Source organism: Ursus americanus, chromosome X (assembly GCF_024610735.1).
Source record: "Ursus americanus isolate L20-20 chromosome X, mUrsAme1.1.p, whole genome shotgun sequence".
NCBI classification, from domain to species: domain Eukaryota; kingdom Metazoa; phylum Chordata; class Mammalia; order Carnivora; family Ursidae; genus Ursus; species Ursus americanus.
Window position 1 is genome coordinate 92,446,409 of NC_142164.1, and position 26,238 is coordinate 92,472,646.

General features: G+C 36.3%; 1 protein-coding gene across 1 annotated transcript in view; it reads right to left on the bottom strand.

The window, feature by feature from the left end:
• The window catches only part of CFAP47 (cilia and flagella associated protein 47), a 484,601-nt gene that overhangs the window by 302,602 nt on the left and 155,761 nt on the right, over window positions 1-26,238 (bottom strand). Inside the window, exons 27-30 of the mRNA XM_045790463.2 lie at window positions 25,228-25,328; window positions 22,698-22,823; window positions 21,294-21,525; window positions 11,507-11,728 (exon numbers count right to left, since the gene is read on the bottom strand). Coding sequence (XP_045646419.2) covers window positions 11,507-11,728; window positions 21,294-21,525; window positions 22,698-22,823; window positions 25,228-25,328 — 681 coding nt within the window. The remainder of the gene's footprint in view (window positions 1-11,506; window positions 11,729-21,293; window positions 21,526-22,697; window positions 22,824-25,227; window positions 25,329-26,238) is intronic.

The window sequence follows — 26,238 nt, forward strand, 5'->3', positions numbered from 1 at the left end:
GTAGGATCTGTGTCTGCAAAGGGGAGGAAGACAATTCACCGGAATATGAGCAAATGTTTGGTAAACAATCATTTGCCATGCCAGGTAGTTAAGTCTTTCTGATATGAAAAGTCATCTCTGGTAATAGCTCTTTTCCCAGGACAGGCCCCTGTGTAAATTCTTGTAGGCAGTTAAGGAGGGGTAAAGAGCTTTTCCCAAGTCTGCTGGGTCTCAATTGCCTTCAACTCAAAACAATCCCCCTGCCCAAGTGGTGCATTTTGGGACAGCATATTCAGCTCCCCATTGCCTGAGTACAACTTCCTTGTTCTTGCTCCCCTCTGGCTATAAAATCTCTTATCTCCTACAGCTCTTTGGAGCTTTCTATCCGCTAGATTGGATGCTGCCCAATTAACGAATTGCTGAATAAAACTGATAAAAGATATAAAATTTACTCAGGTGAATTTTGTTCTTTCACAGCATTTTACAGACACTGTTATTATCAAGTGAAGGGTAGCAGAATATTCCACCCCAATATATACATCTTTGGCACACCAACTATTTTGAGAAACTGCAGAACAGGAACTCTAAAAACAGAGTAGAAGTCACCCTTTGGTAAGGAAGACACACATTTATAAAGGAAATTTACATTAGAAAAGGGGTCCCACCAGAGAGAGTCCAGCAGATAACTTTTTCACAGGAGAGACTTATCTGTGTGACAGTGTAACCTTTGTGTAACATTTATTTCCTCTCACCTTTTCCGAATTACCTCCTCCCCCTCTTGGCCCCTTTTCTCTTCAAAGTCCTAGACTTCTATCCTTTTCCTTAGCTCAGAATGGTATAGAAACCTCATCTTTTGGCTCTCTTTTGAGTCTCAAATCTTTGTGGGGCCACCGTACTTACTACATACGTATTTTCTTTTCCTCCTGTCTTTTTATTATGGGGAGCAAGGGGAGTAGGTCTCAGCTAAGAACCTAGAAGCATACAGGGGAAATTATTTTTCCTCTCCTACATGAGACTTGTTTTCTTCTTTTCATTTTGTATTTATCTCAAGACTTAAATTCATCAGTCCCAAAGACAGTATTTACGATCGTCCTTTGTCAATAGATTTTATGTCTGCTCAATAGTTTTATTATAGAGAGTTGAGTTTCCTAATTGATTTAATTACACTTTTACATGCTAAGTTTTCCATTTGCGTATTTCTTCCAGGTTTATCTAAGCAGAACAAAATGAAATTAGATGTAATGAGTTATTAAATCCCCAACTTGATCTCCAAAGACTTTTGAATTTCTCGTTTATTGCACAAAATCAATATAATTTCACTTGTATAAAAGTCTTTTCCCACTGATATCGAATTCCAATGTGAAAGCTAACAACACTTATGATTACTTTGAATTTAATACATTTATTTCCAGGATGAAACATATGCCTGTATCTTGGATTAATGACCCAAATTTAATAACCATATTGCTACATTTAAATGTTGAGGTGTTTTATCATAGCCAACATATCCTGATAGGCATGTATTTGCTGATAAAAGAACAATAAATTTGAATGGCTTAGCATTAATTTCAAAATCATTCTTCCATACTTGCATCCTCACACCATAAATGTCAAAACAGAAACTACCCATGTTAATGTCAACACTACTGGGACCTATACCAACAAAAGTGCTGCAAGAATAACATGACAATTCCAAGTACCACGGAATTTAATGATGCTATCATGCATAAACAATGAAGATTTATTTAAGTGTCTGAACCTTCTTCTTCAGTTCACAGTTAATATTTCATTAGATATTAAAGCATTACTTTCTTCTGGTAAATAAAAATTATAATTAAAGCCTTCTAAAAGAAGATATAAACACAACTTTCTAAAATAAAAATGGCATTAGAATGTTTGCCTTATTGAATTAAAGCATTTATTTTAATAAATCAATCATCAAGGATCAAGAGAAGGCACAGTAAAATTAAAACAAAAGTCATGTGATTTCTATTTTAAAATTATAAAAACTGGGATGCCTGTGTGGCTCAGTTGGTCAAGCGACTGCCTTTGGCTCAGGTCATGATTCTGCGGAGAGTCTGCTTCTCCCTCTCACCCGCCCCCATCTCGTGCTCCTCTCTCATTCTCTCTCAAATAAATAAATAAAATCTTTAAAAAAATAAAATAATAACTTTTTAGAAGTTCCTATTTTATCTAATAAAGACACACTTGATAAATATTGATTTTCTGGCCATTTTATATCAATAAAACTTTTCTAATAGAGCAACAGACTTTTAAAATATTCTATTTCAGTGATAATGATATCACAAAAATCAGTTTTTAGTATGTCACTAATGGCTACCATATTGAAGAAACTTAGGGAAGCATTTTAGCATATGAAAGCCATAGATCACAGTTTATTGCATTTAAATTCATCATCATCTATTGTGTGTCATGTCATACATACTCTATTATTTCTAATTCTATTATCAACAAATTTTGGAAATTATCATCTTCAACTTACAGATATTGAAATTGAAGCTGAAACAGATTAACTCGTGAGAAGTCACGGAAGTACAGAAGAGCTAGAATTTAAGCCTGCCATCTACCTAATTCAAAAACCATGCTCTTTTACCAAAATTCAGTGAATTCTTCCAGAATCACTCTTAGACTGCTACTTCAAAACATTTTCATTCTTAAATGTAATTCCCTTAAATAAGATACTATAATGGTTATGCATAAGTAAGAAGGGTATAAGGTTTTTAAAGATAAAAGAATGAAATCACAAATGGAATTAAATTTAATTATAAAGGGAAGTGAGTTGGTTTCCTAAGTGTATTTATTTTTGTGAATGAAAATTCTATTTAAAAACCAATGGTATTGGGGCGCCTGGGTGGCTCAGTTGGTTAAGTGTCTGCCTTCGGCTCAGGTCATGATCCCGAGGTCCTGAGATCAAGCCCGACATGGGGCTACCTGCTCAGCGGGGAGTCTGCTTCTCCCTCTCCCTCTGCCCCTCCCCCCATCACGCTTTCTCTCAAATAAATAATCTTTTTAAAAAATCAATAGTATTAGAAAGTAAGAGTTATAATAGTTTTATATTACGTGATATCTTACATTACAGTTTCAAAGCAGGATACATAGTGTTTTTGTTCTGCTGCTGTTTTAGTTTTACATTATGGAAATTATCAATCAAAAAAGTATATTTTCCAGTGAAAGTTAACTACATCATAAAAATGATTATTGGTTATAAATAAGTGAAATTATATCAAAGGATATTAGGCACTGTGTTAATCTGCTCGGTCTGTCATAACAGAATACCACAGGCTGGATATACAATAGAAATTTACTTCCTCACAGTTGTGGAGACAAGAAGCCCAAGAACAAGATGGTGGAAAATCTGGTTGCTTGTGAGCCCTCTCTTCCCGGCATGCAGACAGCTTAGGGTCCCATCTTTATGATATCATTAACCATAATTACTAAAGGTCTTATCTCCAAATACAGTTGCACTGGGGGTTAGGGCTTCAACATATTAACTGGAGGCAGACCCAGTTCATTCCATAATTGGACAGAAATGACAAGAAACATTAAGCATATTATTTCAAATACAAGGATAAAAAATTTATTACAAAATATAATACCTGTTTCCAAAATAGCTTTTACAACACGTATGACATTGTTATGGGCTGAATTGTGTCCCCTCGAAAGTCTCATGTTGAAACCCTAACACTTGGTACTTCAGAATGTGACTATATTTGGAGTTAAGGCCTTTAAAGAGGGAATTAAAATAAAATAAGGCAATTAGGATGGGACCTAATCCAAACTAACCGGTGTCCTTAATGAAGATGAAATTTGGACACGCAAAGAGACACCAGGAGTGTGTGTACACAGAGGAAGACCATGTGAGGACACAGAGAGAAGGTGGCTGTCTGCAAGCCAAGCAGAGAGGCCTCAGAAGTGACCCAAGCTGCCAAAACCTTGATCTTGCACTTCCAGCCCCCAGAACTGTAAGAAAATAAATTTCTATTCTTTAAGTCTTCCAGTCTGTTATAGTAGCCAGAGCAAATTAATATGGGTATGAGGGAATAAATGCCTTAATCATTAGTTATTTTTATGAATTTATAATTTCAAATTATGAATAAAGTTCAATGTATAACTTTCATAGAATATACTCCACCTTTTCCCAACTTGATCCTTTCTCACTGGTTACACCTTCTCTCCTGGAATACAGATGCTTTACCTTTCCTTCTCTCATCCCTAATTTTTCATATTTCACAACACTTTTTCTATTCCTATACGACTATCCTGAGACCCAATTTCAAAGTTTTATTCCTTTCACCACACAGGTCAGAAAGCAAAGCTCTTTGAAAGACAATGTTAATAAATAAATATGTAATGAACATTGGCCCCATTCTGTGTTATCAAGGATCCTGGGTATTAGAGATGCCAGATGAGTGAGATGTGCCTCCTGCCCTCAACATGCACACAAATTAGGGGGGGCACACTGACTCATGAATAAGTCAGTGCTATTGAAAAATAATTTACAAAGTTACACATAGCTGCACTGTTTTCCTTAACTGATATAACCTTTCTCATTCTCTCAACCAGCTTGGGTACAAAGGAATAGGGAGAAAACATAGACTTGAATGTTCACATATTTTAGAGTCCTCTAACTTCAACAGTCTCCTTACAATTATTTTGTTTTTTGGGATAAGCAATCAAAAGTTCAGATCTCTCCATTCCCCCCACATGATGGCATCTGGGAAGAGGCAGATTTATTCTGTAGTAAATAAAGCTTCAACTTCAGATTTTGTCAATTTCATGAGTCTCTTCTAATGCCATGTTTCTAGAGTTTGTATTTTTAATTTGATATTATTTTATAAAGGAGGGATGTCCAAATTGTGTAAGGCCTCTCAGAACATGGATCATCCCTGCATTTAAGTTTATATGAAGCAGGTGAGAGGGACTCTTGTACCTCTACAAGCAAGTCTGTAATTACTTTTCTGGATTCTCAGTCTCTTTGGCAATGCCCCCTATCACTGCCTGGAGTCTAGTTGCCATGTGGGCAATTGCTGCTGAGGCCTGACATGAGGATCTTGCATTTCTCCTCTTACCTGATCGAGGACCAAGAGGTCCCTCCTAACAGACTCAGCCACATTCCAGTCGTCATATATTTGTCATTCATACTATGGCTTCAGAGCCAGCCAACTCCTACCCTTCTGCCTCTTCAGTGGCAGCCCTCTCATTTAATCCACCTCTATAACAGGCTGTCTGGGTCTTAACTCAGTCCCCTCATGGACTTAGAAACTTCTAGATCCCTTACAAGTCACAAAAAACTCAAGCCAGTTTTCACCATTCACATAGTAGAGCCTAAGAAATGAAGATAGAATAATTTGTCTAAATTTTTTAAAGTTTTTATTTAAATTCCAGTTAGTTAACATACGGTGTAATAATAGTGTCAGATGTACGAGATAGTGATTCAAAACTTCCCTACAACACCTGGAGATCATTGCGACAAGTGCACTCCTTAACCCCCATCACCTATATAACCCACCCCCCAACCAAAACCATGCAGATTGTCTTTTAGGCTTCTTGTTTCCTTCTCTGTGCAGAAGCTTTCTATTTTGATGTAGTCCCAACAGTTTATTTTAGGAATGATTCCTTAATTTCTTTTTTTGCTGCTTCATTATGAGTATATAGAAATGCAACAGATTTCTGTATGTTGATTTTGCATCCTGCAACTTTACCGAATTTGTGTATCAGTTCTAACAGTTTTGTGGTGGAGTCTTTCGGGTTTTCTATATAAAGCATCTTGTCATCTGCAAATAGTTAAAATTCTACTTTTTCCTTGCCAATTTGGAAGCTTTTTATTTCTTTTTGTTGTCTGATTACTGTGACTACGACTTCCAGTAGTATGCTGAATAGAAGTAGTTAAGACTGGACATTCCTGTCTTGTTCTGACTGTAGAGGAAAAGCTCTCAGTTTTTCCTCATTTAGGATGATGTTAGCTGCGGTTTTTTCATATATGGCCTTTATTATGTTGAGGTATATTGCTTCTAAACCTACTTTGTTGAGGGTTTTTTTTAAATCATGAATGGATGTTGTACTTTGTCAAATGCTTTTTCAGCATCTATCAAAAGGATCATATAGTTCTTTTACTTTCTCTTATTGATGTGATGTACCACACTGATGATTAGCAAATATTGAACCACCCTTGCAACCCAGGAATAAATCCTACTTGACTGTGGTGAATGATTTCTAAATTTTTGTTGTGTTTGGTTTGCCAGTGTTTTATTGAGGATTTTTGCGTATATGTTCATCAGAGATACTGGCCTGTGCTCTTTTTTTGTGGTGTCTTTATCTAGTTTTGGTATCAGGGTAATGCTGGTCTCAAGAAATGAATTTGGAAGTTTTTCCTCCATTTCTATTTTTTAGTATAGTTAGTGAATAGGTATTAACTCTTCTTTAAGTGGTAGAATTCACTTGTGAAGCCCTTTAATTCTGGACTTTTGTTTCTTGGGAGTTTTTTGATCACTGATTCAATTTCTTTGCTTGTTATCAGTCTGTTCAAATTTTCTATTTCTCCCTGATTCAGTTTTGGTGATTTATAGGTTTCTAGGAATTTATCCCTATCTTCTAGGTTGTGCAATTTGTTGGCATATAGTTTTTCATAATATTCTCTTATGATTATTTGTATTTTTGTGGTGTTGGCTGTAATTTCTTCTCTCTCATTGGTGAGTTTATTTATTTGGGTCCTTATTTTCTTTTCGATAACTCTGGCTACAGGTTTATCACTTTTATTAATTTTTTCAAAGAACCAACTCCTGGTTTCATTCACATGTTCTATTGTTCTTTTAGTTTCTATATCATCTATTTCTGTTCTAATTATTATTTTCTCCCTTCTGCTGTCCGTAGGCTTCATTTGTTGTTTTGTTTTGTTTTTTTTTTTAGTTCCATTAGGCATAAAGTTAAGTTGTTTATTTCAGATTTTTCTTGCTTCTTGAGGTAGGCCTGTATTGCTATATATTTCCTTTTCAGGACCTCTTTTGTTGCATCCCAAAGGTTTTAGACCATTGTGTTTTCATTTTCATTTGTTTCCATGTATTTTTTAATCTCTTTGTTGATTTCCTTGTTGACCCATTCATTGTTTACTAGCAAGTTATTTAACTTCCATGTATTAGTTGTCTTCCCAGATTTTTTCTTGTGGTTGCCTTCTAGTTTCATAGTGTCGTGGTCTGAAAAGGTACATGGTATGACTTCAACTTCTTGCATTTGTTGAGGTTTCTTTTGTGGCCTACTATGTGATGTATTCTGGAGAATCTTCCATGTGCACATGAAAAGAATATGTATTTTGCTGTTTCAGGTTGGAATGTTCTGAATACATCTGAAAAGTCCATCTGGCCCAATGTGTCATTCAAAGCCATTGTTTTCTTGTTGATTTTCTGTTTAGATGATTTGTCCATTGATTAAGTGGGGTGTTAACATCCCGACTATTATTGTATTATTACTGACTAGTTCCTTAATATTTGTTATTAACTATTTTATGTATTTGTGTGCTCCCAAGTTGGGTGCATAAATATTTGCAATTGTTATATCTTCTTGTTGGGTTGTCCCCTTTCTTATTATGTAGTGCCCTTCTTTGTCTCATGTTACAGTCTTTGTTCCAAAGTCCAGTTTGTCCAATGTAGGTATTGCTTATCTGGCTTTCTTTTGACATCCACATGCATGTAAATATTTCTCCATCCTTTCACTGTCAATCTACAGGTGACTTTAGGTCTAAAATGAGTCTCCTGTAGGCAGCATATAGATGGGTTTTGGGTTTTTTTCATCCATTCTGACACCCTATGTCTTTTGATTGGAGCCTTTAGTCAACTTACGTTCAAAGTAATTATTGATAAGTATGCATTACCACTTTATTACTTATTTTGTGGCTGTTGCTGGAGATTTTCTCTGACCTCTTGTCTTTCTCTTTTTCATGTCTGCTTATTTAGTGATATATCTCGATTTCTTTCTCTTTATTCTTTGCATTTTTATTAGTGGTTTTTCATATATGGTTACCATTAGGTTTGTATATAACCTCTTCGGCATATAACAGTCTACATTAAGTTGATGGTCATTTAACTTCGAACCCATTCTTTTCTCCTCTCTTCCCCATGTTTTAGATCTATGTTAATATATTTTATATTCTTTTTCTGATGAGTTCCTTGACTGATTTTTTTACAGAAATATTCATTTTTGCTGCTTTTGTGTTTCCTGCATTTGTACTGTCACCTTTGGTCTCTCCTTTCCACTCAGAGAGTCCCTTTCAATATTTCTTGCAGGGCTAGTTTAGTGGTCACAAACTCCTTTAGTTTTGTTTATCTGAGGAAATGCTCATCTCTCCTATTCTGAATGATAGCCTTGCTGGATAGAGTATTCTTGGTTTCAGGTTTTTCCCATTCAGCACTTTGAATATATCACACATGGGGCGCCTGGGTGGCACAGTGGTTAAGCATCTGTCTTCGGCTCAGGGCGTGATCCCGGCGTTATGGGATCGAGCCCCACATCAGGCTCCTCTGTTGGGAGCCTGCTCTTCCTCTCCCACTCCCCCTGCTTGTGTTCCCTCTCTCGCTGGCTGTCTCTATCTCTGTCAAATAAATAAATAAAATCTTTAAAAAAAAAATGAATATATCACACCACTCTCTTCTAGCTAGCCATGTTTCTGTCGAAGAATCCCCACCTAGTCTTACGGGTTTTTTCTTGTAAATTAATGACTTCTTTTGTCTTGCTGCTTTTAAGATCTTTTTCATTATCATTATAATTAGCAAATTTAATTATGCCTTGGTGTTGGCCTGCTTTTGTTGATTTTGTTGGGGGTTCTCTGTGCCTCCTGGATTGGGCTGTCTTCTCCAGATTAGGGACGTTTTCAGCTATTATTTCTTCAAATAAATTTTCTGTCTCCTTTTTTCTCTTCTTCTTCTGGGACTTCTATAACACAAATGTTATTATGATTGATAGAGTCAATGAGTTCCCTGAATTTATTCTTGTTTTGCATAATTCTTCCTTCTCTCTTTTGTTCAGCTTCCTTGTTTTCCATTTCTTTGTCTTCCAGGTCATTAATTCATTCCTCTGCCTCTTCCAACCTGGTGTTTATTGCATCAATCAGGTTTCTAATCTCATTTATCGCACTCTTCATCTCTGATTGTTTCTTTTTAAATTCTTTTATCTCCATGGTAAGGGTCTCCCTGATGTCTTCTATTTTTTTCTCAAGTATAGTGAATATCCTTATGATCATTGCTTTAAATTCTCCATTAGGCATGATACTTATCTCTGTTTCACTTAGATCTCTCTCTGTGACATCGTCTTTTTCTTTCATTTGGGATAAATTCCTCTGTCTTCTCATTTTGTCTAAGTCTCTGCCTGCTTCTTTTATTAGAAAAGCCAGTTATTTCTCCTAGTCCTAAAAGTAATAGCCTTATGAAGAAAAGGTCACATAGCGCCCAGGGCTTGGCTCTTCAGGGAGTGTCTCTGGTGTGTGTTGCATGTGTGTGCCGCTGTGTCCTGGCCACTTTATCCTTCAGGCCAGTCATCTGCAAAGGCTTTCCTTGCCTGCTGTGGGCAGTTTTTGGTCCCAGGACTGAATGTGGCAAGTTTCAACTAGGTATGCTTCGGTCTGCTTGTGAAATGAGACCTGTCACCACCTCCACTGGAAATGAGGTCCTGCAAAATTCTCTGGTAGGGAGATGTGGTATGGACAGGGGTTTGTGCTGGTCTTTTGGGGGAAGGATCTGCCAGGCTGGAACTGATACAAGTATGACTGAGAAGGGCAGTATCACTGGAGTGCAGAGAGAGAGGCTTAGTATAAGCAAGTTAGACAGCCAGTATCATTGCTATGCTGCTTCCCACTGGTGGCTCTGTGTTTATGGTGAGGGGCAGGGGAGGGAAATGGCACCAGCAAGCTCCTTTGTTCCTGGAAAGGTGTCTCTGTGAATGCTGCTTCTCAGTGACATGCTGAGAAGAACAAATGATCTCCGAAGTGTGTGCTCTAGTTGTTCCTCAGCTCACTGTTTCCACACTGGATGCCCTTGGGTTGTTTGTGTGTCTTCTCTCCAAGAGCAGCACAGTGCTTTCCAGGCTGTATCACAGCAAGCCCACTGACCTTTAAAACTCCAGGGTTCAAGTTCCACTGGTTTCAAGAACTTATAAAATTCTGCCCCTCTCGTTTTGCAAGCCAATGGCTATGAGGAAACATTCTCCTTTTGTGTTTCCCTCTGTGCTGCTCTCTGTCTTGCCCTTCTAAGTGACCCTGACTCCCCCTCCCCACAGCACTCAGGATTTACTTCTCCCCTTAACCACGTCTCCAGGCGTCCTACCTTCTTCAACATGGCTTCTTCTCTCTCTTTAGTTGGGTAGTTCTGTCTGCGTTCAAGTCAATTTCTGGGGTATTTACGATGATTTGATAGTTATCTGGTTGTGTTCATGGAACAAGGTGAGTCTAGGGTACTCCTACTCTGCTGTTATACTGCTATTTCTCTGTGCCATGTCTAATTTTTAAGACCATAGTGTTGGAAGGGACTCAAAAATTCTGATCTGGAATTCTAAAAAACTTGAACACCAAATTTTACATTTGCATTCAAGCTATAAGATCCCTCCTGTTACCTTTCATCCCCACCCCTGCTAAGGTACGTGAACATCTCTGGCTAACTATGGAGTAGATTCCATACAGAAAGAAGCAATGATATAAAAACACAGTAATATATTTCAAAATATATGAACTCTATTGCATAAATAGTTACAAGTAACAAATGCTCTTTTTGTGATATAGAAGCATGGTTAGATGGAATAGTAACACTGCTTATAGATGTTCCAGTGGATAAGAATACTGCAAATATAGGCAAAAGAAGTAATATAAATTCACCAATACCCTCCTCAGACTTTTAATAAACACTACTTTTCCATTTCATGGTCACTCACCATTTAATCTCTGCAGAGAATACAGACATTATAATGACAAGTATTTTTCCTATATTTTCTGTCAACCATTTATGGAAATTTTCACCTGCTGACTACTTAAATATTAAAAGACTTAACTATGCAGACTAAAAATTCATAATATAACTTGAGATTATACTAACAGTATTCTGAGAAATAAACTTTTTGGTTTCATGCCTTTTTACTACTATGGATTTATATATTTGTCTAGGTGAGAAATCTCAAAATTAGGTCACGGACCAGAAGAAGTAAGTATCACCTGAAAGTCCTTATAAATGCAAATTAACATCATAAACTCTGTGGGTAAGGGCCAGCAACCTGATTAGCATGCTAGCACAATGATTTGGATAGATGATAAAGCTTGAGAATGAGCACCTTAGATTATCAATTTAATAGCCTATGAAATGTTTATTTTCTATTATTTATATATTACACAGTTATGTGTATAGTGGAAACTTAGTAAATATATTATAAAAAGACAAATAATATCAAAATCTATCTATCTACCTATCTACCCATCTACTTATGTATCTATCCAAGCCATAATTACATGTTTAAATTAGCACACCCATGCTCTTACTTGAGAAACTCAAGAAGTGAAGAATGTTGAAAATGAAGTTGGGTCACCCTTTCAGTATAATCCTCAGGTGAGAACTGACTTGAATTAATTCCAGGTGGCATTTTTCCACTCAAGTGGAGCATCACATCATAAATAGTCTTATTATATCTGGAAAAGTCACTCTGTCTGTAAAATTTTTTGGATGATGAGGCTGATGAGTAGAACTGTATTTTAAACACTTCCCTATGAGAAAACAATTTTAAAATTAAAAAAAAAAACCTCAACATGTTACGTAATGAAAAAAATGTTCAATGACTAAACAAAGTTTGATTTAAAATCAAATAAGAAATTACAAAATTCACCTAATTCAGCTACCATTTGTTAGTACAAATTAGATATTTTGATAACGCTGGAGCTTTTCATTACCTTGTTTTAAACACAAAACATTATGTAATGTTGCAATTGTCAGGTCTGCAAAACTGGATTTTGATTAGAAAATGTAAATGCTTTGGAGAAATAGTACAGGGGTTAAGTCCTGGACCCATTACCTACTAGCTGGTAGAGAAATTATCCAAACTCACTGAACTCAAATTTTATACTGTTTAAATTGGAGATAATAATGCCTATAACAGCTTTGAAGATAGATGTCAAACATTCATCACACATGTTTAGACAAAAACAAATTTACACATAATTTCTCAATTATGTATTTTAGTTATTAGAAGGGCACATACTGCAAATTGGCCTTGTAAGCAGAGATTCACATTTTAAAAGATAAGTCCAGAAAGCTATTGTTCCTATATATTTCTCTGTTCTTTAAATAAGACAGTACAATCTCTATTTCTGATAACTTCCCACACTGAGTTATAATGCATGCTAATTTTTAAATGGAGTAAAAAAAAAAATATCCAACCAATTCTTGCTGTCTATAGTGTATCAATTATCTAATACTATATTATATTATCTATTTGTTTGCTAGCAATCAGAGTCAAAATGTATCACTAACTTAGACTGACAAATAAAAAGTGCCAAGGAGCCATTTTGAATGGCAGTTCTCCAGTTCGGTAGCTAATAGGTCTGTATTGCATATTATAGGACAAAGTACACTGACTTAGATAAGGGGCTGACTACCATTGCTCAAATTCTGGCTCTGCCTCTTACTGTGTGACCTTATGGAAGCTACTTGACTTGTCTGTTTCTCATGTTCGTCATTAGTATTGTATATAATAAAGCAGTATATACTGAAGGTACCAATAAAGCAAACAAATATTTCATGGAAAAAATACCTGAAAATATTTCTATAAAAAATTATGAAAAAGATAAATGATCTAAACAGAATTAAGGCATAATCAAACAACAACTAAAAAAAGGGGAAAGAGCAACAAGTTGAATACAAATAGAAACAATAAATAATATAAACAGAAACAGAGGGCCCCCACATATTATAGTTTTAAGACACAGATTTTAAAGTAATTATATGCCCTATGATTAAAATTGAGAATTTTGTCATAGAACTATAAATTATATAAAAATATAACTAAATGGGGGGGGGGCCCTGGGTGGCTCAGTCAGTTAAATACCCTATTCTTGATTTTGGTTCAGGTCACGATCTCAAGGTCATGAAATCGAGTTCTGCATTGGGCTCTGTGCTCAGCACGGAATCTGCCTGAGATTCTCTCTCTCCCTCTGCCTCTGCCCCTACCCCAGCTTGCTCGCTCTCTCTCTCTCAATAAATAAAATCTTTAAAATATATGTATATAACTAAATGGAAAACTGAGAAATAAACAAATCCAATAAGCAAAACCAAAAGAGCAACAGATGAAGTTAACAGCAGACTAAATCAAGTGAAGAAAGAATTAATGCAATGGAATATAGGCCATAAGAAAGTATCTATACTACAACCTAGAGTAACAAAAGGATGGAAAAATACAGAAGAGTGAGCAAAGGAGAGGCCTAAGAGATTACGGTAGTCACATAATGGAAAGGATATAGGCTGAGAACTTTCCAAAACTGACAATAAAAAATCAAACCACAGATGAAAGAATCACTAGGAATCCCAGTAAGAATCACTACAAAGAACAGGCTCTTGATATGATACATTTCCAAATGACCAAGAACATGTAAAAATTTTCTTAATAGCAAGAGGAGTAACATGTAAGAGTAAGAAATCAGAAAGGATTTCTGATATTGAAAAGATGGACAATATTAACTGTTTCTTAGAATGCAGAGCAACTGGAACTTTCATATATGACCTGTGGGAGAGGAAATTGGCACAATCACCTTAGAAAATTGTCTAGAAGTAATTTCCAAAGGTGTTCATATTTCTATCTTATGATCTGGCAATTTTACTCTTAACATATATGCCTTACAGAAATATGTACCAAAAGACATATATTAAAATTTCCGTAGCAGCGTTATTCACAATAGAAAAATCTACAAGCCAGTGAAATGTCTATGAACAGAATGGTTAAATAATAGAATATTCATACAATGGCCTAGTGTGCAGCATTACTAATAATCAACTCTGAAATGCAAAAATGAATCACATGAACATAATATTGAGCAAAAAACATCCAGACGTTACAAAAAAAATGCAAAGTGTATGATTCCTCCTACATAAAGTTCAAAAATAGAAACAACTAATCTTTGGTGTTAGAATTCAGGATAATGGTGACCTCTCTGGGAGATGGAAAGGGAATTAGAAGGGGCAGGGATTCCGAGATGTTAGCAATGCTCTATTTCTTGGTCTAGTGGTAGCTACACACATATTCACATAGTTATAATTCTGTTTATAAGTTACATGGTGATAAATATGATTAAAATTCAAGAAAACAGTAAACTCTGGAGTTTACAGATCTATGCTTGCATAATAAAACTTAAAAAAAAACAACTAAGGAAATGATTACCATAAAAGTCACGCTAGTAATTTCCTTTCAATTATAGAGATCTGGTAGATTATGTGGGTCATAAGAGGCCTCTGAGGTGCTGTTAAAGTGACACCTGCATAGGGGTTTGCTCTAGGAGTAAGATGAGGGTTTGCACTTGGCTTGTGACCTTTCTCTATGTGTGTTATATTTCATGATTTAAAAAGTCAAAAGGAGGGGTGCCTGTGTGGCTCAGTATGTTAAGCATCTGCCTTCAGCTCAGGTTGTGATCCCAGGGTCCTCAGATCAGATGGAACCCTGCATTGGGCTCCCTGTTTGCAGGGAGCCTGCTTCACCCTCTCCGACCCACTCATGCTCTTTCGTTACCTCCTTCTCTCTCTCAAATAAATAAAATATTTTTAAAAAGGGGGGGGGGGGTGCCTGGTTGGCTCAGTCGTTAAGCGTCTGCCTTCGGCTGAGGGCGTGATCCCAGAGTCCTGGGATTGAGCCCCGCATCGGGTTCCCTGCTCTACTGGGAGCCTGCTTCTTCGTCTCCCACTCCCCCTGCTTGTGTTCCCTCTCTCACTGGCTGTCTCTCTCCCTCAAATAAATAAAATAAAATAAAACAATCTTTAATAAAAAATAAAATTAAAAAAAAAGTCATGAGGAAACAGCTTGGGTCTTCAAAGTTCCTCTAGCACCCAAAGACTGACTGAAATTAGCTAGTGAAAATTATTGTTCAGAAAATTGTTAAAGGAAAAGGTGATGCTGTTAGTGAATAACTGGACTGCCCATTGGGAGCACAAATTATGATGTATAAACTACAATCTTTTCTTTAATAACTATATGTATGCATACCCCACAAATGTGGACTTTATGTTACTTAAAAGCTTGATAATTGCTAACAATATTCCTTCTCCTTTTGGTTATATGTTAAGATATTAAAAGATTTTAAGTTTCTTATTCGAGAGTCCTCCTACTTTGGAGATTGAAAATATTCACAAGCAAAAGGCTTGGTGTACTTCTGTTGTGATCTATCTTTCCAGGTAAAGAAACCACCTACCACTTAGCACTTATGACCAGCAAGCAAGTAGTAAAATGGTTAAAGAAGGAAACTATCTCGAAAAGAATATTAAATGATTCATTATTCTTACAGCAATGTGGAGAAAAGAATTCAAGGAAGCCAACTCTAATCAGTTATTTAACCATTTTTATTTTAACACTTTCAGTCTAAAGACACAGTTTTGTGATTTTGTTGGATATGGCTGGCAGAAAGAAGAGGCAGGCTGCTCAGAAATGGAGGAGAAACTTTATATTATTAAATTTATCAGTGATCTTGCCAGCAGTTCAAAATGGCAAAGAAAAAGCATACCACCCCCCCCACACACACACACTTTTTAGAAAATGTCAAAACTTCCTACATCAAACTGGGGAAAAAATCCTGTGCAAGGGAAGGAGAAATATTGTTAATGAAATATCATTTGGTAAGTGCTTGGAAAAGATGGGCTTTAAATTTACCTTCCACTGTCAAATAGAAGAGTTGGTGAATACAGTGAATGAAATCAGAAATAGAGAACACTACTAGCATAATCCTAGTTAAATTTAATATTAACAGCTACTCTTTATTGAATGGTTACTAGGTTCTATGTTCTGCTCTAATAAAGGTATTACCTCTTCTAAATATCACAACAACCCTATAAGGTAGGTATTATCATTACCTCCTTTTTACAAATGAGGAAACAGAAGCATGGAGAAAATATTTTATTTTGCATGCTGTCATTACGATTGGTAGAACATTCCACTGATTAATTTGATTTCCCGTGAGATTCTATATACTTACACTACATGCAAACTTCTGGGATAAAATGTAGCTTCGAAACAATTTGAACCCTTTCCCATAAGCTTCCTGACTGGCATTCCAGCATGTGCTCTTGGTGTGTGGCAGCTGGAAGGAAGTACATGTTGGAGTGGAAGTTTGGACTAGCACTGATAAGTACTGCAATCACTTCTGCCAGATGCAGTGGAATTGCCACTAGGATTTAAATGTTTCTGTGATCAGCTGCTTAGAAATTTTCCCAGTAGTGTTTGGAAAAAATGTTAATTCCCAAAATTCATCCAACTTGAAGTGAGTGGACTACAGTATTTAGCACATTTCCTCTGATGATTTCTGAAAATATATTGTGTTCTCTTGTATTTTACAATAGCTATTTCCATCTTTTGGTGATTTGGGGAAGGGCTAAAAATAAATAATATTTAGGGGCATCTAAGAATTGAAAAAAGACCACTAATCAATAAAGGTAATCTCCTCAAATAATTGGTTTCTGCTATTCCACCTGAATATCTCTCAAATCAACAAATGCAATGGGCCATATTGCCTGTCTCCTGCAAATTGGTGTTGGTAAAGAGTGAAATTACCTGAGATAACACACCAATAAAGCAGCATTTGTGACAACCTGTATCTTCAGGTTCAAGAAAGGTGATACATAAATATGTCAAAAAGTGTTCGATAATGTTAAAAGGAAAACAAAAAGTTTTTGATATCCATACCATAATTTACAATGATTTCTAGTCTTCCAGGTTATATGTCCTGTAGCAGATGACTCTCCAGTGGGGGGTTACTGCATATAAGGCCAGGCAATTCCAATTTCCCTGTTAATATGGCTGACTTCACTAGAATTCACGGCATGCCCAGGACTTTGAGCTTCACTTGATCTGAAATCCTAGACTTACTCAGCCTATCAACATTAGGATTACATAACTCTCCTCAGTTCTAGACTACTGTATTCTTAATCTTCTTGAGCTGATATACCTAACCATAGGTATCTATAGTGCCTAGTCTAAAGCCAAAGACAAAAATGCCAAATGGTGGAGCTCATGTCTTTCAACTGTTAAGGTCTCCTAAATCTTAATCTGATCCTGTAATAATTGGAAAGTGGCATGATCCTTAAAAGTACTAGCTCTGGGGTAGAATGCTTGGGTTCAAATCCTAGCTCTGCTATTTATCAGCTGAGTGACCTTGGGAAAGTTACTAATTCTCTCTGCCTCAGTTTCTCATCAGTAAAATGGGCATAATAATAGTACCTACCTCACAGCATCATTATAAAGAATAAGTGAATTAATATCCACAAAGCACATATAATTATGGTTGTTCAAAGTAACAGTCCAATACATATTAACCATTATCATTAATAAAATACCATCACAAAATTATTTTTAAAGGAACAAGGTAAGAGACATATCGCCAAGCAAGTTCAGTAGGGCATGGATTGCTAGACCACAAAAATGAAAGCAATAACAGAAATGATAGGTCGTTAAGCTGGCATAAATGGAACAGTAAAACTGTAGAAAACTATGAGAAGGAAGATCAACTCTCTTTTCAAAATGATAAAATTAACATGTGTGCTTACCTTCTCTCCCTCTCAAAATATTCCTGAAATGTCAGAAAGACTAGAGACCGGTAACAACACTAAAATTGGCAAAAGAACCATTAGCATACCAAAAACTCTGAAGAAAATCTATAAAACAAAGAATGGATGGGATTGTATTGAGGAATAAATTTAAATGATGGATTGCATAGCAGTAGGCTATAGGGGAAAAGGAAACCATTTTTCCAAAAGGAACGTAAGAGAGTCACCAAGATTACAGCTGGCAGATACAGAGGAAGGAAGTGACCTTCAGCACAGTAATCATGATGATTAAACCAAGTACTATATTTGGAAGAGATATTTGAGAAGGCATGCATCCAAAACCCCAAAACAGGATGCTATTATGAAAGAAACAGATGAAAGGAAGGAAGGAAGGAAGGAAGGAAGGAAGGAAGGAAGGAAGGAAGGATAACACAGAGTTCCTGAAAAATAAAACTATAAACACCAATTTAAACATTTTATAGAAGATTGGAAGAGCAAGTGAAGAAGACCTACACACACAAGGGGTGCCTGGGACACTCAGTCAGTTAAACGTCCGACTGTGGGTTTTGGCTCAGGTCACGCTCTCAGGGTCGTGGGATTGAGCCCAGCTCAGGCTCCGTGCTCAGCAGGGAGTCTGCTTGAGCTTCTCTCTCTCCTTCTCCCCCTGCTCCTCTCCCCGCTTGTGCACACTAGTGCTCTCTCTCTCTCTCTCAAATAAATAAATAAAACATTTTTAAAAAAGATCTACAAACATAAGAGAGCAAAGACAGAAAAAGATGAAAATCATAGAACAAAACTGAAAGTGGTATAAAGGATCAGTCATGTAGATGTACCATCATTCTAAAAGGAGATAAAGAGACAGAGGGAGAATAGACAAAAATAGAGAAAAGAGAGGGCAGGAAAGGGGGGGGGGAGAATAGCTGAAAGATGAGTTTTCTAAGCAAATGGGCCTAATGAATACCAAGTAGATTGAATGATATAAAATATTCCCACACTCAGATTTTATTTCATAAATTGCAGATTAGCAAAGAAATGGGAACCATAAAATAATTCTCAAAGAATGAACACGGTACTCACAAAATATAAAATTAGACTTCTCATGAGAAAAACTGAGCGAGCCCAGATGACGGGGTAATGTAGGAAACATTGGAGGTGGGTGGTTCAAAGACTGGCAACATTATCTTACCTTGAAAGTATCCTCTTAGCCTGAGAGTCCATGATTCAAATATTCCAAACAAAGAATTAGCAGTGAATAACACTGCTACTTGGTCAAAGTTCTTATTTATTTAGAGATATTTGGCATGGGTCAGCTTCCTTACTAGGGTTAGAGAGGTCCCCATATTCCTCTAGAATTGTCTTTCCCCAAGCAGTACCCAATGACATGACTGGGTACCGACCTATCAAAATAGCAAGGTACTCAACTCTGTCAGTTAACAACCAGAACAGCAATGTAACTCATTAGTAGGGATATAAAATAGAAAACTTATTAGAAAATCACCCAAAAATAAAATAGATTTTTAAAAGCTTGTATTATTTGATCCAGTGATCTCACTCTGAAATCCTTCCTACATAACATCCAGAAGTAACTGCTACTAATTACAAACAGATATACTGAATCTCGGCATCTTTTACATTAGGAAAACATAAAACAAAATAACATAAGTAAATGCCCCCCAAATTAATACAAATGTGCAAGTATATAAAGATTCCTAAGTCCAATAACATGCAAAAAATTAGCAATCATTACAGTAAAAATATACAGAAAATAAAAATTAATATCACAAGCTCTATAAAGAATTCTCAAAAATGAGAATGCTTAATAGCAAAAATTCTGGGATGCATCCAACATGAAGTAAAGACATAAATGTATAGACCTAAAAATAATTAAGCATACAAGTCAAGTTTAAAGAAGTGAATTATAAAGAAAAAATCAGCATTAAATGATTTAGAAAACATAGAAATGGATAAATTATTTCAAAACTTTATTCATCATAGGAGACATAAAAGTGTAATATGTATAATAAAAATTAAATAAAAATTATAAATGAGAAAGAGACTATGAACATATAAACAATAATACTAGTAGTCACTACCATCAGATAATGAATTTTAAATGTTTGATCAATGATCTCCCCTAAAATGAAAGCAAATCATTAAAATTTACTCAAAATAGATTCAATTTTCAGTAGAACAAACAGCAAAGCAGAAAACTGAAAAGTTATTAGCAGAATAACTTCTCTAAAAAATTCCCTGGAGTCAGATGATTTTACGATCAAGCTTGTAAATTTTCAGTGTATCCGCTGTACTAATTTTCCTCCAGCATAGGTAAAGATGAAATATTAGCTAATTCATTCTATGAGGCTGATATTGTCCCATTAATTTAAAAAACTGAAAAAGGTAACTTATAGGAAAGCTATAGACTTAGCATAACCTAACTCACTCCTAAATATAGATGCAAAAATGCTACTATAGCTCTTCTAGCTACAGAGATCAAGTACTTGCCCCTATGATGCCAGCAAATCACCCCAAGCTCTGAGAAAGGAGATAAGAATTGTGAGAACCGGGGCGCCTGGGTGGCGCAGTCGTTAAGCGTCTGCCTTCGGCTCAGGGCGTGATTCCGGCATTATGGGATCGAGCCCCCCACATCAGGCTCCTCCGCTATGAGCCTGCTTCTTCCTCTCCCACTCCCCCTGCTCGTATTCCCTCTCTCGCTGGCTGTCTCTGTCAACTAAATAAATAAAATCTTTAAAAAAAAAAAAAAAAAGAATTGTGAGAACCACTACAGTAGTAACGTTAACCAAGGGAGGTGCCTAAATTTCAATTTCAATTAATAACAGAATTAAGTGACTTAATATAAACCAATGCAGTTTATCTACTTTAGATATGCTGAGTAATAAAAAGCCCATGAAAGAGGGAATTGAATGGACTGTCTACCTGACCATACTCTAGATCGAGGGCTGATATTGCCTTTTTATATACACGTGGAGTTTTCAAAGTCTTCAGATTTAAAATGGCTTTTCTTACCCATAGTAAACCCCTTGTCATCTGACAGATGAGGAAAGTGAGGTTCAGAGATTTTCAATACTGACCTCAAATCATACGATGTTTAGAAGATATAAAAAAAAGTATACCTATACCAGGGGAGCCTCTGTGGTTCAGTTAAGCTCTTGGTTTCGGCTCAGGTCATGATCTCAGGGTCCTCATCTCATGCCCCGTGTGGAGCTTCACGTGGTGCCCCGAGTGCGGCTCCACGCTCAGCGTGGTCTGTTGGAGATCCTCTCCCTCTACCCTTTCCCCAACATGTGCACGCACGTGCACATGCACGCACTCTAATAAATAAATCTTCATTAAAAAAAAGTATAACTATACCAAAGCATTTATATGTGTGTCCTTTTGCTTTTCTTAGTAGCCTCCTCCTAATTTACCAGTCTAGAATAAATCATTTAATATTGTGTTTCACGTAAAACCGCCCCAATAAGTAGACTATATTTTATTATATGATACAAAGCAAATTTTAGAGAAACACATAGCTGTTACCTTCTTATTGTTTCTGGAATAGAAAGAGAATGGGGTCCTTCAGGCCAGCCGAAGAGACTGAACCACGTCTGAGCAGCATTTACAACCTTCTCAAAGAAGACATATGCCTTTGTTCCTTCTTCAGGAGAAAACCATTGCTCATTTTTCTCCTCCTTCTCCATAGATCTATCATTGTTTTTCTTTGACATTTTACTTTTGTCTGAGTTCAACCTTTCATGTATTATTTCAATTCCTAAAATTCATATTTGTTTGTCAAAAAGGGTTACATCACCATAGAGTAAAATATTCTGTCAGCTACTGCTATTTGTATGCAGACAAATAAAGCAAATTTTACAAATCATGCTATGTTAACAAAGAAATTCTGAGTCAATTTACTGTATCTTGAAAACAAGAAAACAGATTTATTTTCAAATACCTAACAGAAATACTTTAAAAATGGTTGAATCTCAATAATGAAAACCATTACATTTTCTTCTTGCCATAATGGTATGTGAAAACATTCCCCAAAATGGAATGTTTCATTTTCAATTACACATGTAAAATATTTTGACCATTTTCAGTTCTACTTAATGGACAGATTTAAACCTTAGATGGAAAACATATAGATAGAAACAAAGTATTGGTTTCGTATTCAAAATGACTTTTTATCTAAGTGAAGCACTTTAATAAAACAAAACATTTCGAAGTAGAGATATATTCAAGGATACAAAATGATTTTGTACTTTTTTCACAAATATCTATGTAATGGCACGAGCTCACAGCCATTTAAAAACCTCACAATATTTAATTTGGTTTGGTAATTCAATAAATAGGCAAATTTTCAAAATTACCCATATCCAGAAAAAGGAATATTTGAATAGTTAATTACAAATGATAATACCAAATTCATATGTCATATCTTTATCTATTTATCTGTGCTCATCTCTTACTAAGATAGGTAATACTGGATCCAGCTAAATAATTGGCAGACAAACCCATAGTCTGGCAGTTCTCAGACTGTACAGAGGGTACCCGGGATGTCGTGTCAAATTTAGAGGGGCTCTACAGGATATTGAACATTTTTGTTAAATATCACTACTGCATATGTTGGATATAACATGAATGACTACTCTCAGGTTTTTCAACCAAAACATTTAATAAAGTGAATTGCCTGGCATATCTTTTGACTTAGGGGAAAAGTACTGAGATACTAAGTACACTGTGAACAAAAAACATGAGAGAATCTCTGCTCCACATCATTGGAGAGAGCTCCCAAAGCAGATGACCTACTTAAAACTAATGAAAAATTCACGTTTTTCTTAATGGATTTCTTCTTACCTGAAAAAGCCTATATTTTCAATTCAATAATATTAAACAGATCATGTTATGAACTGGGTTTGCTGACAACATATATTTGCCACATACCAACAAACAATCTTCTCTCTGCAGGCTCAGCATCATTAAATTTAGTAGGAGCAGGAGAGGATAAACCAGCTTCTTGGCAGGGAAGCAAAACATTATCTCTATTCTTCACAGAACTGTCACCCTTATCTACAAAAGATACATTGGAGCACAGTAAGTCAACAAGCATTTGTGAATTCACTCTCAAATTACTGAACCTGAATTTCATAATTTTCTATATAATATATATTATACATAATAAATATGTATATATATACATACAGAGAGGAGAAAAATTTTTTAAAGTCTAAATGTCCATTATACTTAAAATAAGATGTCAAGGAAAAGATTGTAAAAGCTGATATGGTTTTCTGAACTGAATTAATTTTATTTAACAAGGCCATTATTGTGGCATATCAAAGTTTTTGGAGAATGAACAATGCTCAACTTTAGGATAAACAAAGATATGTAAATCATTTTAAATGTTTCTACACCAAAATTTTTGGATTATATATGGTGCTTAAAAATGAATATAAGAAGGGGCGCCTGGGTGGCACAGCGGTTAAGCGTCTGCCTTCGGCTCAGGACGTGATCCCAGCGTTGTGGGATCGAGCCCCACATCGGGTTCCTCTGCTATGAGCCTGCTTCTTCCTCTCCCACTCCCCCTGCTTGTGTTCCTTCTCTCGCTGGCTGTCCCTCTCTGTCAAATAAATAAAATCTTAAAAAAAAAAAAAAAAAAAAAAAAAGAACACAAAACAGAATTTCCACCCAGGTTCTGTGATACTTCATCCACTGCTCTTTCTATTATGTTGTATTATCTGAAATCTGCCCCCCTCAAGTGTATTAGAAGAATATAAAAATGTAACATCAGGATTGCTCAGAAAATCTTTAAAATTTTGAGAATGTGTATAAAATTTGTAATATGTATGTGCTCAGATGCAACAGTCAGAGAGGTGAGAAGACCCCAGGGAGGTACGGTATGTGGAAGTCCTGAGAGAGTTTGATGACAGAGGGGGGGGGGGTCAACAGTGTAACCCGCTGCTCAGTAGTGGCAGAAGAGCAGTAAAATGGAAGAAAGCTCTGCCTCACCCCTGACGTGTCCTTCCTGTTAAAGGAAGCTATTGCTGCTCTAATTATTTAGTTTCCTTCACTATTTTTCTTCCCCTGTCTGGGAAATCAAATGGTTTACCTGATCGGTAAATCTGCAAAGATTAAATCAGGAATGCAAGGCCTGAATTCACCTTTTTTCTCTTTGGGAACGAGCCTCTCCACTGAGTAGATATAGCCTTTTTCTTCTTTGTTGTAATCCTGCATAGGCCCCCAAAGCAGCTAAGAGGGAGGCATGATTTGAAGGGCAAGAATAAAGCAAGGTTAGCTGATTAAGCAAGGTCGCTGGATGAAGAGATTGAGATGGAGGAATGGCCTACATCAGGAGAGAGTCTTGCCTCTCCTGGCTTTGTGACAGGAGAGAGGATGGGTTCCAATGCATGCTTGGATTTGGAAGTTCAGAGTGTTCCTGCCTGATGGTCTCTATTTCTTCTGAAAAGTAAGAGAAAAGGTCACGCAGAACAGGACTGAATAGATTTCATAGGACTGGTAAACATTTGAAGAAGCAAGTGGAGAATAGGAGAAAACTGGTTACAAAACAGAAAAGATCTCCAATCCAGCCCTGACACTTAAGGCCTTGACAATCTACGCAGATGGAATGTTTTCCCACTCCTTATCCTTTCTCCTCCTCTGAGATTTACTCCATCAACCATTCGCCTCTGTGTCTTGCATTTCAAATTTCTCAGCTTCTTCTGTTGTCTTCAATCTCTCACCATTTCTCCTGCAGCAACTCCCAGCCAGCCTACTGACCACCCTCTTTCCCATTTCAATTCAGCTCTCATCCCAACAATTGTTCCCTTTCTGAATCACTGATACTCAGAAACCACAGAAGGTTCCCACTATTACAGAATAAACGGTACAGCACATCAGACCCCCATGCTTTTGCTATATTGCCCTTTGCCCAGATTATGCTGTTCAAGATCATTTGTCAAACTCTACATAGATGTCATCTCTTTTATAAAGTTATCCCAGACCCCAAAAGTCAGCATTAGCCTCTGCACCACACCCACATATCCAAAACTACAACTGGCTCTTACTTCAATCTTCTTTGTATTTATTTATTTGTGACTTTTACTAGATTTTCAACTTTTGCAATTAAGAGACACTGCCATATTCTATTGTCGAGGCTAAATACAGCTCTTAGAAAAGGCAGGAGTTTAATAAATACCTGGTAATTTTTTTAAAAGATTTTATTTATTTATCTGACAGAGCACATGGGAATACAAGCAGGGGAAGCCAGAGAAAGAGAAGCAGGCTCCCCACTGAGCAGGAAGCCCAATGAGGGGCTCAATCCCAGGACCTGAACAGAAGGCAGACACTTAACGAACTGAGCCACCCAGGCGCCCCACTTCTGTTAATTTTAAAGTCACATTATTTCCAGGTGTCGACCATGGATAACAAGAACGTATACGGTGAGAATAGGCAACAACATTCATATCTAACTTACCATCCTTTAAAATAATTGTTTGCTTATCAAGATGAGTTGCCATATATGGGTAAATAGTAAGTAGACAGTTTTCTGCTGTTGCAGTAACTGGAAGCAAAAACCTAAAAGTGAAAACACTGCATTTCAATAAAATAAAATTGTCAGATGCAGTAAATACAATGAAATATTTTTTAAGTACCCTGGATGGCTTAAATGGTCAAGACATGAATTATTCATCATTTTTCTTTCTACCTGCTTTGTTTTTCTTAACCACCTACTGTAACTATTTTAATGGTTTAAGACTATTTACTTTTAAAGTTTTTACCAGAGATGGTTAATTTCATTGTCAAGCGTGTTCTAGAACACCGCTTATAATTACACAGGTTCACAAACAGATTCGGGAAATTTTAGAACTGAAGGAGCCTCAGAGTTAATTTATTCACCTTCTTCTTTTATAGAATCCCTGACAACGGTATCTAGCCTCAGCTGACACTACTAGGGAGATACTACAAGTGACACTCATGCCTCAGAGACAACCCTTTTCTTGTATAGAGAGCTCTAACTTCAGACATTCTGTTTCAGGGCAACAGAGAACAAAATCGATGATCTGATCCCCATTACATTCTTTCAAACACTTAAAAACAGTCACTGCATCTTCTCCAGGCTTTCTCTTCTTCAAACTGAAAACATTTAGAACACTCAAGGTTTCTTTCAACTACAAGGTCTCCAGAAATTTCACATACAATCTGCCTTCTTCAGATGATCTTTTTTATTTTGTGTCTGTCGTTTAAATGTATCTGAGAACTGAAAGTAATGTTACAAAAGTTACTCAACCGCTAGAGTATTAATCCCTTCCACAGCCTACACACTATTATTTTATAAAATCATTGTGAACTTTCTTATTAATAAGAGCCACAAAACACTCTAAGATTATATTGGGCCTGTCTAATTTACGTGACAACTCTGTCCTTGTCCAACTTTTTTTTTTTTTTTAAAGTAGGTGCCACAACTAACATGAGGCTGGAACTCACA